The 13,752-nt window shown below is 37.6% G+C and overlaps 2 protein-coding genes across 6 annotated transcripts; one reads left to right on the forward strand and one right to left on the reverse strand.

The window, feature by feature from the left end:
- Positions 1 to 80: 80 nt before the first annotated feature.
- On the reverse strand, positions 81 to 3,729 carry LOC116187673 (uncharacterized protein At4g37920). 2 transcript variants are annotated; one of them, XM_031516561.1, is made up of 6 exons: positions 3,266 to 3,729; positions 2,332 to 2,748; positions 1,977 to 2,145; positions 1,351 to 1,595; positions 646 to 833; positions 81 to 510 (listed from the first exon to the last, which is right to left on the reverse strand). In XM_031516561.1, the coding sequence occupies exons 1-6, from the start codon at positions 3,425 to 3,427 to the stop codon at positions 351 to 353; spliced, it is 1,341 nt and encodes a 446-aa protein (XP_031372421.1). In that variant the 5' UTR covers positions 3,428 to 3,729; the 3' UTR covers positions 81 to 350. The 2 variants fall into 2 exon arrangements, with proteins under 2 accessions (XP_031372421.1, XP_031372420.1); XM_031516560.1 differs by having other exon boundaries at positions 2,332 to 2,760; positions 3,266 to 3,718.
- A 3,209-nt stretch (positions 3,730 to 6,938) lies between these two features.
- LOC116188607 lies at positions 6,939 to 12,419 on the forward strand. 4 transcript variants are annotated; one of them, XM_031518069.1, is made up of 7 exons: positions 6,939 to 7,263; positions 7,879 to 9,713; positions 10,053 to 10,108; positions 10,191 to 10,424; positions 11,004 to 11,295; positions 11,522 to 11,718; positions 11,982 to 12,419. In XM_031518069.1, exons 2-7 carry the CDS (start codon positions 7,947 to 7,949, stop codon positions 12,133 to 12,135), a joined length of 2,700 nt encoding a protein of 899 aa, XP_031373929.1. In that variant the 5' UTR covers positions 6,939 to 7,263; positions 7,879 to 7,946; the 3' UTR covers positions 12,136 to 12,419. The 4 variants fall into 4 exon arrangements, with proteins under 4 accessions (XP_031373929.1, XP_031373928.1, XP_031373926.1 ...); XM_031518068.1 differs by having other exon boundaries at positions 6,939 to 7,258; XM_031518066.1 differs by having other exon boundaries at positions 6,940 to 7,176.
- The last annotated feature ends 1,333 nt before the right edge of the window (positions 12,420 to 13,752 follow it).

The following is a 13,752-nucleotide window of genomic DNA, read 5'->3' on the forward strand; positions in this document are numbered from 1 at the left end:
AGTGAGAATCCATGCGTTGCATGGGAACGATTATTGATTTTTAAAATAGAGAGTAATATTAAAATTAAATACATTATGCATTTTTCAAAAAATAATTTATGGATTAATAAATTGTTTTGCAGTTACCCGGCAAACAATCATCCTCTTTTACCTAATCTCATAGGTTGAGAAGGGGAAGAAAAACCTCTTTTCAAACATGAAGTTTTCAACCAGAGTAATATTCCTTATCATCTCAGTTCCCAACGGTCTACACAAGAAATGTAACTCATAATGATTGTCCCAAAACTGACCGAGAAGGGCTGCCAATAATCTGAGTCCACAACCAACATTGGAGACCTGGAAGGTCTCGTTCACATGTACTTGTCTTCTAATAGCTTCTTCAGTTGCTCTAACTTCTCAACAATCTTAGGGTTCATCAAGTCCCTGGCTTCTCTTATCAGGGTGCCTTCCCTGCTAAAATGATAAGCTTCTATAACAGTCCTTATCGCAGTGTGAAGCTCCTCCGGTGTCCTACATAAGTAAACGGTGGGGAATCAGATCACCATATGTTTCTCGAACTTAACAGCACAATACCTTCAGAACCAACATTAGGTAATGTGTTGATCTTGTTTAGTAAATTGGAAAGACAAGTTTCATTATACGTACGTGTAGAGGTAGTCTACATCCTTCCCTTGGAGTTCTTCTCCAGGTGTAAATGCATCTGCTAGGGCAGAAACTCGTTCTTCTGGGTCCTCAATCATGAGGAGATATTTGAGTATCCGAATCTCTTTGGGCATGAGCCTCTGAAGGTTGCCTCTTGCAGTCGTATAGAGATGATAAAGAATGTCCTTTACCTGCAGCAAAAGACAAGCACAAATACCAGTCAACACCCACGTAAAAGCAGCAATTTATGGAATATTATGTTGGAAACAATTCTCCTATTTCGCCTCATCCCCATATGTGAAAAGAAATTTTTACATTGTCTTCATTCATCAGTCTGGAGTACCATTCCAGGCTTCCTGTCGGAACCTTCTTTAGTTTGGGTTTTTAAGAGCACACCGAATTCATAAAATTCCGAGTTCAGTATTATCAGTTCTGTTAAGGCTTTTCACATGGAGTCTGAATTAAAAGAAGAAGTATTTTGTGTATAGTTCTAGCTTAGTTGAACCAAACAAATATAAGGGATCAGCTATTTAATCAAACCAGGCCTAACAGACATGAGCTTTGAATTCTTTATATCTTCTAGCATTCATCTCAATAATCTAGAAGCTTGAAAGATCGGAATATATATATATATATATATATGAAGTTAGATTGATGGTAGAGTCAGGATTTCAAATCCAAAAGATGTTGTGCAAGATAAGTGAGTACTTCATCCTTCATCATGTTTGATTCCTTTGCAGCTGACCAAGCTTTCGTGATCATAAGCACCAATGCAGAATCAAGTTGATTTTTTGCAGCCAAATTGTCTATCTTCCTACAAGCAGCATCTAATGAAGGGGAATTGATGATATCCTGGAACTTCAGCTCTGCTGCATTCAGTGCCTCCATATTTTCAGTTGCAGTATCGTAAGCTTGCACGGCAGCCAAGCACATGTTACCAAGCTTCGCCACAGCTACGCAAGTCATGCAGGAACAAGAGAGCAGTTGTTAGCACTTGCAAAACTAATAACAAGTAAATTATTACACTTGATCTCCCAAAAAAAATCAAAACAGGCAAATTTCAAAAGATGGTCTGACCAAAATTATTCTCTCTCGATCTGTTGACTGAGTTTATCCCTTCGGGAAATTAAAAGGACGAAGTCTTCAGTTTATCACAAATGAATTAGTTTCGCAAAGGCAACTGAGGCAATCCATCAGAACTAGTTGTTGATCACAATACAATTTAGCAATTATTCATCAATTTATACACTTTAATAGTCACGATAGTTGCTATATGATCCGCGGTGGTGCTTGATGATGCTTATAGTAAATTCACTGATCAAATTTCCACTCACCATTTCCCTCAGATGGATTATCATGATAGGATTCTGCAACTGTATGAACATGCAGAAAGAACTCTTTTGTAAAATCTTTACGACGATGAGCGACCACTTCGCTTATCTCGGATGGAGCACTCCTGACAACTTCAAGAAGTTCATTGTGTCTCTGGACATCATCATCCACCTGTAGTCAAAAGTTCCAATAAGTTTCCTCCCTGGTCAAGTAAAATAAAAAGAGGACAAATGCCTCCTTTATCACAACACATAATGGTATCCTTACCATCGCATCATTCCATCAAGTATGAACACGTGCACCAAATTGGAATGTCAACGGTGAAAAATATTGAAGTTCTTAAACTGCATAACATACCTCTTTTAGTTTCCTACTAAGTCGGAGAAGCTTATGTTTCATTCCGGGGTCATCCAGACTATCTGCTCGGTCCTGACAACGCTTATAGAAGTGGGGCCGGATGTTGGGCCACTCCCTGCTGAATGCTAATAGCCTTCTCCAGTCAGTTGGAGTAGGCTTGTCCACAATGAAAACCTCTATCAGCTTGTCACACACTCGGACCATTTTATTCTCATCAAAGCTTCCAACATCATCTCCGTTTTGTTCTTCTTCATCTTCTGCCACCAGATTACCTTGCCCCTGCAAAGGTTCTGATGAATCAGAAGCTGACAACTGCCCTTGACCATCTTCGCATGGAACAGTTGTTTTATCACCAGCAGTTGCTTGAGGAAAGGGCTGAAGTCTCAATTGATGAACCGGAAATTGACGACCTTGGAACTTCAGGGGAATCTTTAGTCAGAAACACCAAAAAAAAGAGCATAATAAGTCTTCTTTTGTGTAAAAATCACGAAGAAAATCTACTGGGTTACGTGACCGGTCACAGTTTAGCGGGCAAATAATAAACTGCCTAAGCTGCCGCAACAGAGTATTGAAGTCAGAATCAGCAAAATTCAAAATAGCTCTCAACAGCATATGCACCGGATTGCTATACATAGGTAACCACAATGCACCAGGGAAGCACAAAACCAGCAATCATACCAAAATTATTTTCCTAACACCAAAATACCCATAAACAAACATCAACATCAACGACACTCTTCGAATAAATTATAAACACATAAAACAAGTTTGTGTCAGACCCGAAATTTTATATGGTGCTTAATCAGAAACACATGAATGTTTAGAAGTTTCTCAATTTCAGCATCTCCCCGTGGTTTCCTCGTCAAACAAACAAACAGGGTGTGGAATGAAATGAAATTCTTGAGGGAAAGGAGCGACAAGAGAGCAATATTACCTCACCTTTGAGCCGAAGACGGGGGTTCTGAGCTGGGTTCTTGGCCAGATGAAGAAGAGACGGAACGCGAGAAGTCGAACTTCCAGTGGTTGCAGGTTCAGCAGGAGGAGGCATGAAAGGGAAAGAGCAAGAGGCCCGCGGAGCCCCACAAGCCAAATCCATGGCAAACCGATCGACTCAGAAGAAAAAGAGAGAACTTTCCGGCAAAAAATTCGAACTTCCACCAGAAGGAAGGAGGAAGCTGGGAGATGATATGCCGAGTAAGGAGTTTGCTTGCTGAAAATCCATCGACGGGCGGGGAAGAAACAAACGGAAGAGAAAATCTGCCAAAGCTTTAAAAAGCTACCTACACCCGGTGCAGAATAAGCCCAGCAACGCGGACCCAAATAACTGGTTTGATCTCTTCATGCACCATGAGCATATGCTAACAGAAAGATATTGAATACTTTTAATTATTGAATACTTTTGTGTGAGAAATTGAGAATCGCTGGTGGCATTTTTGGCCCATTAAATTTTCAAGCTCGCCCTCGTCTAATAACTTGTGGACCATGACGTGCCACTAACACCCGCCTTCAACAATAACCCAAGCCGGACATCTTCTTCCGATTCGTGCTCGGGCAAAGGGGAACTGATCACTAAATTATAGGAGAAAGGGATTGCAAATATTAAAAAATCAATTTTACCCTTAGTTTTTATTAGGTTTTTTGGCTCATGCAATGAATGGGACTTTTATCACAAATATGTTTATATTTACTTAACTCAAACTTAACTGTTTGTAGTTAAATTCAAATTTTCTATAAAAAAAATATAATATCTATAATTATATTCAAATATCTTAAGGAATTATGATTAATTCATATATTACTAGTATATCAGAAAGGAAAGTAATGGTGTAACTCTTTAAAAATTATCATTTCTTCAATTCAATAAAAAATCAGTAACTATAAGTTTTTGGGATAATTTTGTAATTATATATTAATGCTTAAGCTATAAATTAAAATATTTCACGTTCAAATATGTTTAATCATACATATTAAAATTATTATGCACTTTTACTGATAAATACTTAATTTGTATGCAACTAATTAAATCCTATTTAATCCTAATTGTATAATATTTACAATTACATCACTTTTTGTTACCGTGTATTGTATTCAAGTGATATATGTGCATATATATTATTCTATAAACTTACCCTTTGAACCCTATATTATTTTTACATTTGCCTTTTTAACCCTATATAATGAATTGTAGACAACCGTATATATATATATATATATGTATGTATTAGCTTTTTATATATATACATATATTTATATATCTTATTCTCAATTACTTTTATATGCAAGGTACAGACACTACATAAAAATTTATATATACAAATACACATTTCATTTAAATATTCAATCTAGAAATAGACTATTAAATATCATATATTTAACAAATAGTAATGTCATTCATTAAATGAAAATTTTTGAAATTTTAAGTTTCTCGGACCCCTCTAAATGTATTTTAGGTTAATCTTTCATAATATATCATTCTTATCGCTATTAAAATATTATCAAATTAGTTTTTACTTATTTTTTATTTGTAAAAGTTAGTGACAGATATTTACTCTATTAAAAAGAGTGGGAACGAGTTATATTTATTTAAAGTAACAAATTAAAATGTAATGAAGATTAAGACTAAAATACGTCATTTTAGTTGTATATTGCCTGAATGAACTTCATCTAAAGGACTCTGTGACAGTAGCTGTTATTTGCAACAAGTGACCCCATTTGGTGACTCGGCATTAAAAATTTGTTAGGTTATATACGGGGAGGAATAGTAATTGCAGAGTGCCTTACTGATATATCAGTAGTATATTAGGAATTATTTTTCATACAGTATTCATAATTTTGATTGAAACAACTATTTGTCTTATATTTTAGCGCGTGAACCGCATTCTGAAGCAGCGAAGAGGGCCATCGGTGATCATCGTGTTGTGATTACCATTACCATGCTTCCTATTTTCAGAATTGAACTTGTTCTGCTTCACATTTGTGATGACAAACAATCGATGCATTACAAAGTTATCATTAACCAGAGCTGGATTTTTGTTCTGTCGTAGGCAGTTGAGAAAGGATTATTGCTCAAGCTTCCCTTCACTACTATATTCGAGTATCTTCAGGTTAGGGTCGGGACACTTTTATTTTCAAGATTCTCGCTTTGAAAATTACCGATAAGATTCATTACTGTGTTTGGTATGCACTGATTTTGATATACATTACTGGTAATCTTGATGATAATCTTGATATGGAAAAGTATATTACCAGCTGAGTGGGAAAGTGAATTACTTGGGGCATTCAAATTACGAATTACTTGGGGCATCTGTTTTATCAGAGCATAGCAATCTGATAAGTCCAAGGAATTTAAAATCATGTTCCTAGCAATCCACGTATATTACGTGATACCAAATGCCCAGTTAGTAGATCAGTAAGATTCAAAGTTACTATTCTGTTCATCATTTGCGGGTAACTTTAATTTTTTTTTTTAAGGAAAGGAAAATTTTGTTTGACCACAAAATAAAATCTAACTTAACTTAATTTCATTTTACTTTTTCCTCAATTTAATAACACAATCATTATTTTTTATCATTTTCTTCAATTTATTAATAAATTCTCTCACATATTTTTTTATCTTTTATTACAATTATTTTTAATATTAAATTCTTACAACTATTTATTACTTTATCTTAAATTCAATACTATAATTTTTACTTTTTTATTTTATTCTTCAATTTTAATAATAAATTTTTTCAACTATTTTTATCTTCATCCTATGAGTTATACAGTCCCACTCAAAAAATGAGCCACACTTTCAGGCAAAAAATAAGTGGGCCATACGTTCAAGCCTTCGTATATAGATGGGCCATATACTCAGGCCAATGTCCACGAAGATGGGCTGAGTAGGCCTAGGATCCAAAAAGAGGAAAATGGACCTAGGATCTCCAATTTAGAAAAATTCTAAGTTTATTCTCTATTTATACATGTTTTATTCTTTGTTTTTCGATTTTTCCAAATATGATTAACAATGCCTTATTTACATGATTAGGCTAATTAATCCCTGAAAGATTCATAAAGTGGTCATAATCCCTTCAAGGTCGACTTGACCTTCGATTTAGATCCTAGGACTTGATTAGTGGGTTTATAACTCTTCATCCCAATGATTGTGTATCATTGTAAGTGATTAACCATTATTATTATTATTTATATTTTTATATTCTATTTTATGTAATTCAGATACAATCTAGGATTATAGAACTCAATCATAATAATGATTAAAAATTATTATATTGTCTACAAGAGTTTGTAACTTTGTGCTTACCGTAAAGTATAATGACATAAGGGATTAGAAAGTAGGTTGAAAAAGACCAAGAATATTATTTAACTCTTAATAATAATTATGGTATTGAAATGACTTTTATCATAATAATAAACAAAAAAAAAAAAAGAATATCAGCCCACGGAGTAATGTATATAATGATGTTAATTTGTCTTATGTCTCTCCCTAACCTTAAAATAAAATAAAGATCTCACTATGGCAACAAAATAAAAAGAATTAATTAGATAAATAAAAAGAAAAGAAAAGAAAAAGAGGGAAGTCTTTTTTATCGTCCAAATCCATTCATTGAATATCAGCCCACGGAGTTCCCGCTTCTCCAGCCCCTGTCAGTGTCTCCTTCTTCTCCCTCCCCCTCCCAACCCTCCAAATTTTTCTACGGTTTCCTCTTTCAACTCTCTCTCTCTCTCTCTCTCTCTCTATCTCTCAATCAACCCGAGAAACAAGAAACAGGAAAGAAGGAAGACGAAAGAAGAAAGAACGAGTCTTGCCATCTTCAAAGCCTATATATGTATTTTGGTGGGGTCGAGGTGAGATTCTTCAGAACGATTGACTGCCCACTGTTCCCTTGCCATCTTCTAGCTCTGTCTTCATTTTCATTTCCCCGGATCTGTAAGGTTTCTTATTGCCCCGTTTCTCTGCTCCGATTTTCTCTTGTTTGACCGGCTTTTCTTCGTCCTTCCGATGCGATTGCTTTTACCCCTTGTTGATTCTTTCGAAATCCGATTGCCCATTTCCACTTGTGCGTGCCTATTCACCCGCGAATGCATAATCGACGGTCTCTTCGGATTAGAAACAGCGTGAGCATTGTTCTTTCACGGTATAATTCCTTTGGCGACAATGGAACATGTCCCGCTGCTCTATCTCATAAGGTTGACTACTTGATTTCGATGTTTTTATATGACGGGCCTGAATTTCTACCACTTTTGAGATCTATTTGTTTCTCTGGTACTATTCCGATCTCGTGGTGGTAATCTTTTATTTTCAATCTCTGAGATCAATATGTAACATTTACTGCAAATGCTTATGAGAAATTGCTTTGTATAAAATGGCTAGATTGATTACCATATTGCATATATAACTAAGTGAGTTCAGTTGGTAAATGCTTGCACCAATCAAAGCATTGCACATTTGTTCGAGTTTTTCACGATCTGACCGTATCCGATAAACCTGCTGCAATCTTATTGACCCTTTGCTTTTTATATTATAATATATTGTATACATTGGTTCAGGACAAGGTTTTGGAGAACTTTTGTTGAATGAGTTAAAACAACCAGGAATTTTGGTGTTTGTGCATCTGATGGATAAAGAAGACTCCAGTAAACCTGATACAGCCGCTCTGAAAGACGAAAAGTTGGAGGAAAAGGCAGATTTGACTCCTCTGTATGCAGAGAAGTCAGGGGACCATGAGGACTCTACGAAGCCTGACACAATTTCGGCGGATACCGTGAATTTACAGGACAAAGAGGAGACTGCAAAGGTAGATCCTGCTTCTGATAAAGCTCACATGATGGATTCTACCAAGTCAGACTCTAGTTCTCCAAATGCTGACAAGCTGGAGGACAAAGAAGTCTCCACTATGGAAAATTTAACTCCTCGGAATACCAAGGATGTAGAGGATAAAGAACAACATATTAAGGCAGATTCAACTTCAGGGAAAGCCGAGAAGTTTGAGGAAAAAATGGACTCTTCTATGTCAGATTCGTCTTCAGCAAACACTGTCAAGAAGGAGGACAGAGAAGTCTCTGTTGCAGTGGATTCAACTCCTCCGAATGCCAAGTACGTAGAGGATGAAGAAGAACCTACTAAAGCAGATTCAACTTTGGGGAAAGTCGAGAAGTTTGAGGAAGAAAAAGAGTCTTCTAAGTCGGATTCGGCTTCTCCAAATTCTGGCAAGATAGAGGACCGAGAAGTCCCTGTTACAGCAGATTCAATTCCTATGAAATCTGAGGAGTTGGAGAATGCTACAAAGGATAAAAAGGAAGGTGGAGGAGGTAATGATAAGATGGACGGGCAAGCGGATCGAAAGTCAACAGAAAAAGATGACTTGGGTGGCAAAATGAACGAGGACAAAGGTTTTGAAGCGAAGGCTGAAGATACAACCAGATCCATGGAGGCAAAACTTGATAAGGACTCAGGAGAACACCCTAGAGAAGCAAACCTTAGTGAAGAGAAGGAACCTGAGCCGGTTTTCGATGGAACTGAGATTCCAGGCATGGAAGCTCACCAGAGCTTGTCAGACCGTTCATTGGATCTTGACCCTGATGGTCAGAGCAACATTTTGGCCGACAAAGCTGTGGCTCTTAAGAATTTTGTCCGGGAGAAGAGCGTTGGGGCAGTTTCCACCATGCTCCGTCGCCTATCTGGGAAAAAAGATGATATCGGAGATGAATTTGCAGATGATGAGAACAGTAAGGAAGTTACTGACTCCAATAGAGAAGGTGAAACACATGTTTCCCAGAAAGCATGTGAGAAGCCCTCATGGAACCCTCTTAGCTACTTTAAATTCTCCCGGGATGCTGATGATTTGGGGAATAAAGTTGGGCAACAAGAAGTTCATGGTGATATAACTCAGCCCATACCCATGAAGGGACGTGCCATACTCTATACAAGATTAAGGTGCCAGGAATGCAAAGAGGCAAGGTTGTTCCTTTATAGGAAAAGGCTTAGATACGTTGAGATCAACATTGATGTGTATCCCAGTAGGAAGCTTGAGCTTGAGAAGATAAGTGGATCCTCTTCTGTTCCCAAGGTGTTCTTCAATGAGGTTCTAATCGGGGGCATTAACGAGATGAAAGGGTTGGAAGAGAGCGGGAAGCTGAAGGACAAGTTGGACTTTCTGATCTCGGAAGCACCATCTCCTGAAGCTCCTTTACCTCCTCTCTCGGGTGAGGACGACGTATCAAGTAGTGGTGCAGTCGATGAGCTGGCAGCTATAGTTAGGAAAATGAAGGAGTCGATCATTGTCAAGGACCGATTCTACAAGATGCGGTGGTTTACTAGCTGCTTTGTTGGTTCAGAAGCTGTTGACTTTATATCGGAAGATCAGTATCTCGAAAGAGCAGAGGTTAGTGAGACTCTTCAACGTGTAAACTTTTTTTTTTTTGGGGGTTTTGTATTAGTTTACCTTCTGCTATGTACATTTTGTTAGCAATAGTGCTTAGTATGCATAAGAGGAGTTTACTTTTGGCTTTTGAATCTCTGGGCCTGATATGTGTAAAAAATTATCTAGAGGAAAGCAGAACCAGAAAATTGCTAAAACATGTTAAGTGAAGTTCGTGGATATATGATAATGAAAACACACGTGGTGATTCTGGGCAGCCTTTCCTTCCTGTTGAATGTCATGCATGCTTTGACTATATTGGCTCAATTCTGTTTAATTTCTTTGTGTCATGTTATGAACCAGGCCGTTGAATTTGGGCGGAAGCTTGCAGGCAAACTTTTCTTTCAGCACATACTCGAGTGAGTTTTTTTCCAACTTGAATCTCAGTCCCCTTATTTATAGCTTACTCTGCTGATGCTCTTCTTTTTCCCCTTGCTGCAGTGAGAATGCATTTGAGGATGGTAATCATTTCTATCGGTTTCTGGATCAAGATCCAATTGTGTCCACACAATGTTATAACATTCCCAGAGGCATCCTAGAGGTGAAGCCAAAGCCCATTTCAGAGATTGCATCAAGGCTCCGGTTCCTCTCTCATGCAATCTTCGATGCTTATACATCAGAAGACGGAAGGCATGTTGACTACAGAAGTATTCACGGGAGTGAAGAGTTTGCAAGGTTAGTCTTAAACTGCTAAATAAGTAGACAAGTATTAGCCCAATGTGAGCGTTTCTAAAACTCCAGGTAGCAGATTGAACTGGTCGAGGCACAGGGTCATGATAAACTATATTAAATGATAAACTATATTAAGATATGGGTATTTGACTATATCCATGGGGAAAACTATATTGGTCTAAGTGCTAAAAATAAATTGTACGTTTTAAAACTAGAATAATTATAATGGAAAATATATATTGATTTTCCATTTCGGGTTGTTTTTAATATGTATATATATATAATATACTCTAATAGTAAGTAAATTTATAGTTTGGGTTCGGTTTACTTATGTACATGTTGTTCCTAATGAATATTATAATGTGATTCAACTTTCGAACCTCGATCCAGGATGAGATCTCGATTTATGTTTGAAATTAGCTCGACAATTGTGTTTCATTGTGAAAAATGGTCTAAACTGGGAACAAGAGATTAATTGAACTGCTGTTGAATCTGCTGTTCTGATTGGAAGATTACGCAAATTGATTAATTGAACTTAAGAGATTGCATGTTTAGCCATAACTGACATATCAAGCTTTCTAGGTATCTGAGGACTGTTGAGGAGCTCCAGAGAGTTGAGCTACAGGACATGTCAAGGGAGGAGAAGCTGGCCTTCTTCATTAACCTCTACAATATGATGGCCATACACGCGATATTGGTGTGGGGCCATCCAGTTGGGCCACTGGAAAGAAGAAAGTTGTTTGGGGACTTCAAGTATGTTGTTGCAGGGTGCACATATTCGCTCTCTGCGATACAAAATGGCATTTTGAGGGGCAATCAACGGCCTCCTTATAATCTCATGAAGCCATTTAGTGCGAAAGACAAGCGTGGCAAGGTAAAAAGTTAATCATCAAGTCATTATGGCCGATGCCATGCTCGATACTAACGAATCAAAACAAAATAGAATGGGTAGAATCAGCATGTAACTACTTCCATTGCGCACCTCTTTAATGGATTGTTTCCATTCTTCATGCCAAACATGCTACAAGTACTTGTTATTATTCATTTATTGTCAGTCACGTTATGAGTTCGTGATGTTCTCAGTTTTCTTCCTGTATTAGGTTGCTCTTCCATATGCAGAGCCTCTTATTCACTTTGCACTTGTTTGTGGGACTCGTTCTGGGCCCGCTCTTCGGTGCTATTCTCCTGGTAACATCGATAAAGAGCTGGTGGATGCAGCTTGTGATTTCTTAAGAAGCGGAGGCCTTATCTTTGATCTGAATGCCAAGGTTGCTTCCGTCAGCAAGATTCTCAAATGGTGAGTTCTTAAAGGAAATGCTCTTTTCGCTGCAGCTGCAGTGCAGTTTCAAGTTTACTTTCAATGATGATAAGAACAACACTGGGACAACTCTTCTCGAGGAACTCTTGTAACATACAATATTACAAAGATTAAAGAAACTTCCATGTTAAGCTAAAGAAAATACGTTGCTTGGTTTCTGTGGAGCAGACCCAGTTTTGGTTTTTTGGTGTCTAATTTAAAGAGCAGGGCTAAACATTATTTGTCAATGGGGCTGCGTGCAGGTTCAGTGTGGACTTCGGGAAGAACGAGGTGGAGGTCCTGAAACACGCTAGCAACTACTTGGAGTCTGCAGACTCTGAAGCTGTACTGGAATTGCTATCGAATACTCAGTTGAAGGTGACATATCAGCCCTATGACTGGGGATTGAACTGCTAAACACAAATTTTCGATCTTTCATTATTTATTTTACTAGTTTCTGACCAAAGACAAGGCTGCTTCCCCTTGTTTGTGGAAATAGATAGCAAGTGGGGATGAAAAAATATAATAAAATTAGGAGTAAAGTTTCTCTGAAAATATATTATATTATATCTGCCGTTGGTATCTGGAAATATATAAACGTAGAACGATAGATCTTTTCATATATGTAGTATGTAACCATTAAAGTTCGAGGAGATTGCCTTCTCGTGAAATTCTTCTCGTGTTTTTCGTATTTCTTGCTATTTCTTGCTATTCGCATTGTTTTTCGTAGCCATAAGCAAAATGCTTTATTGTTGGCTGAACGTTCATCCTGTAATATCTAACTAACTTTTCGCGTCAATGCGATCTAAAATCTGTTGAAGGAAACTCCTTAGGACATAATGGTAAAGTATGCTCCAGTTTCTCCTTTTCATTAGCAATCTCAAACCTGCTGCAACAACCCCCCCCCCCCCCCCCCCCCCCCCCCCCCCCGCGCCAAAAAAAACAACTGATAGAAGGCCCTTCGATCGATCGAGCTGTGGTCATTGCTCAGTTTGATCACGCTCTAATTAATTCCCTTGCAAGTCCTCTTCGACAAAGACCCAATTCACCCAATGTAGCATCACAGCACAAAGCACTGGTAAAAACAGGCATTATACCAATTTCAGCAACAGTCATGCAGAACGTTTCGTTACCAATGGGAAATTAGTTTTCCCTGCTGGTTAGCGCTCTCGTTGAGTGGCTATGCCTGGCTCGGCATGCTGCAATGACTCTTCGGGTTAGAGGCCAACCTTGCTCGTTGGAGTGTATATGCTGGTGGAGCAAAAGAAGTTGTATATATGGCCGACTCATTGGAGAGGTCAAGGATGTCCGGTTCGTCCATTGACAGTAGTGAGGCTCGCGTTCGTGATTGTTGTGGTATCATGAAGGCCAAACTGTTTCAAAACCATAGGGGCCCCCCACCCTCAGCCACCTTTGGCAAGCTTGCCGTTGCCATCTCAACCGTCGTTATAACATCCCGGTCCTTTATTAAGTCGGTATGTCTAAGAAATTCATTTTTTTAATATTTATTAAGAAATACAACAATAGTCTCTAGATTATTTATGGGACACAATGAACATTTCTAGTTTGGAAATATAAGAAAAAGAATGAAAATTCCTACAAAATGTTTGATAAAAGTCGGACTTATAACCCATTAGTGCATTTCACAGGATTCATGTACGTACCTTAAATTGTGCTTGTTTCAACTTAATCAAGTAAGCGCTTAAAAATTAATTACAGTTAGTTATATGGGGTAATGGAAGGGAGAAAGAGTGAAAGGTGAGATATGAGCGTCTAAGTTACTTAATCATTTAGTAAAAAATCACTTAAATGTGTTAAGTCAAAATATTTGACTTAATGAAATAAGTCATTTTTCAATTATTGATGCCTTTAACTCTTCAAAAAACATCTCTCATCATTATCAATTTTTCCTTCATCTTATACACTTATTTTATCAAACGCCACCTTATAGTCTTTTTTCTGGTAATTGTAGACTTATATTAGAAGACATCTAATATGGTTTCTAATAAATTTTGTGATGAGTTTCACCTCAAG

This window comes from Punica granatum, chromosome 8, assembly GCF_007655135.1.
Source record: "Punica granatum isolate Tunisia-2019 chromosome 8, ASM765513v2, whole genome shotgun sequence".
NCBI lineage: Eukaryota > Viridiplantae > Streptophyta > Magnoliopsida > Myrtales > Lythraceae > Punica > Punica granatum.

What these genes read in the sequence shown, in the direction of transcription:
- LOC116187673 (XM_031516560.1), bottom strand. Translation starts at nt 3,427, where the DNA reads ATGGATTTGGCTTGTGGGGCTCCGCGGGCCTCTTGCTCTTTCCCTTTC. An exon ending in TTAGTAGGAAACTAAAAGAG is followed by an intron (nt 2,146 to 2,331) that starts GTATGTTATGCA and finishes TTTTGACTACAG; the next exon opens with GTGGATGATGATGTCCAGAG. An exon ending in CAAACATGATGAAGGATGAA is followed by an intron (nt 834 to 1,350) that starts GTACTCACTTAT and finishes CTTTTGCTGCAG; the next exon opens with GTAAAGGACATTCTTTATCA.
- LOC116188607 (XM_031518069.1), top strand. Translation starts at nt 7,947, where the DNA reads ATGGATAAAGAAGACTCCAGTAAACCTGATACAGCCGCTCTGAAAGAC. An exon ending in AGTATCTCGAAAGAGCAGAG is followed by an intron (nt 9,714 to 10,052) that starts GTTAGTGAGACT and finishes GTTATGAACCAG; the next exon opens with GCCGTTGAATTTGGGCGGAA. An exon ending in CGAAAGACAAGCGTGGCAAG is followed by an intron (nt 11,296 to 11,521) that starts GTAAAAAGTTAA and finishes TTCCTGTATTAG; the next exon opens with GTTGCTCTTCCATATGCAGA.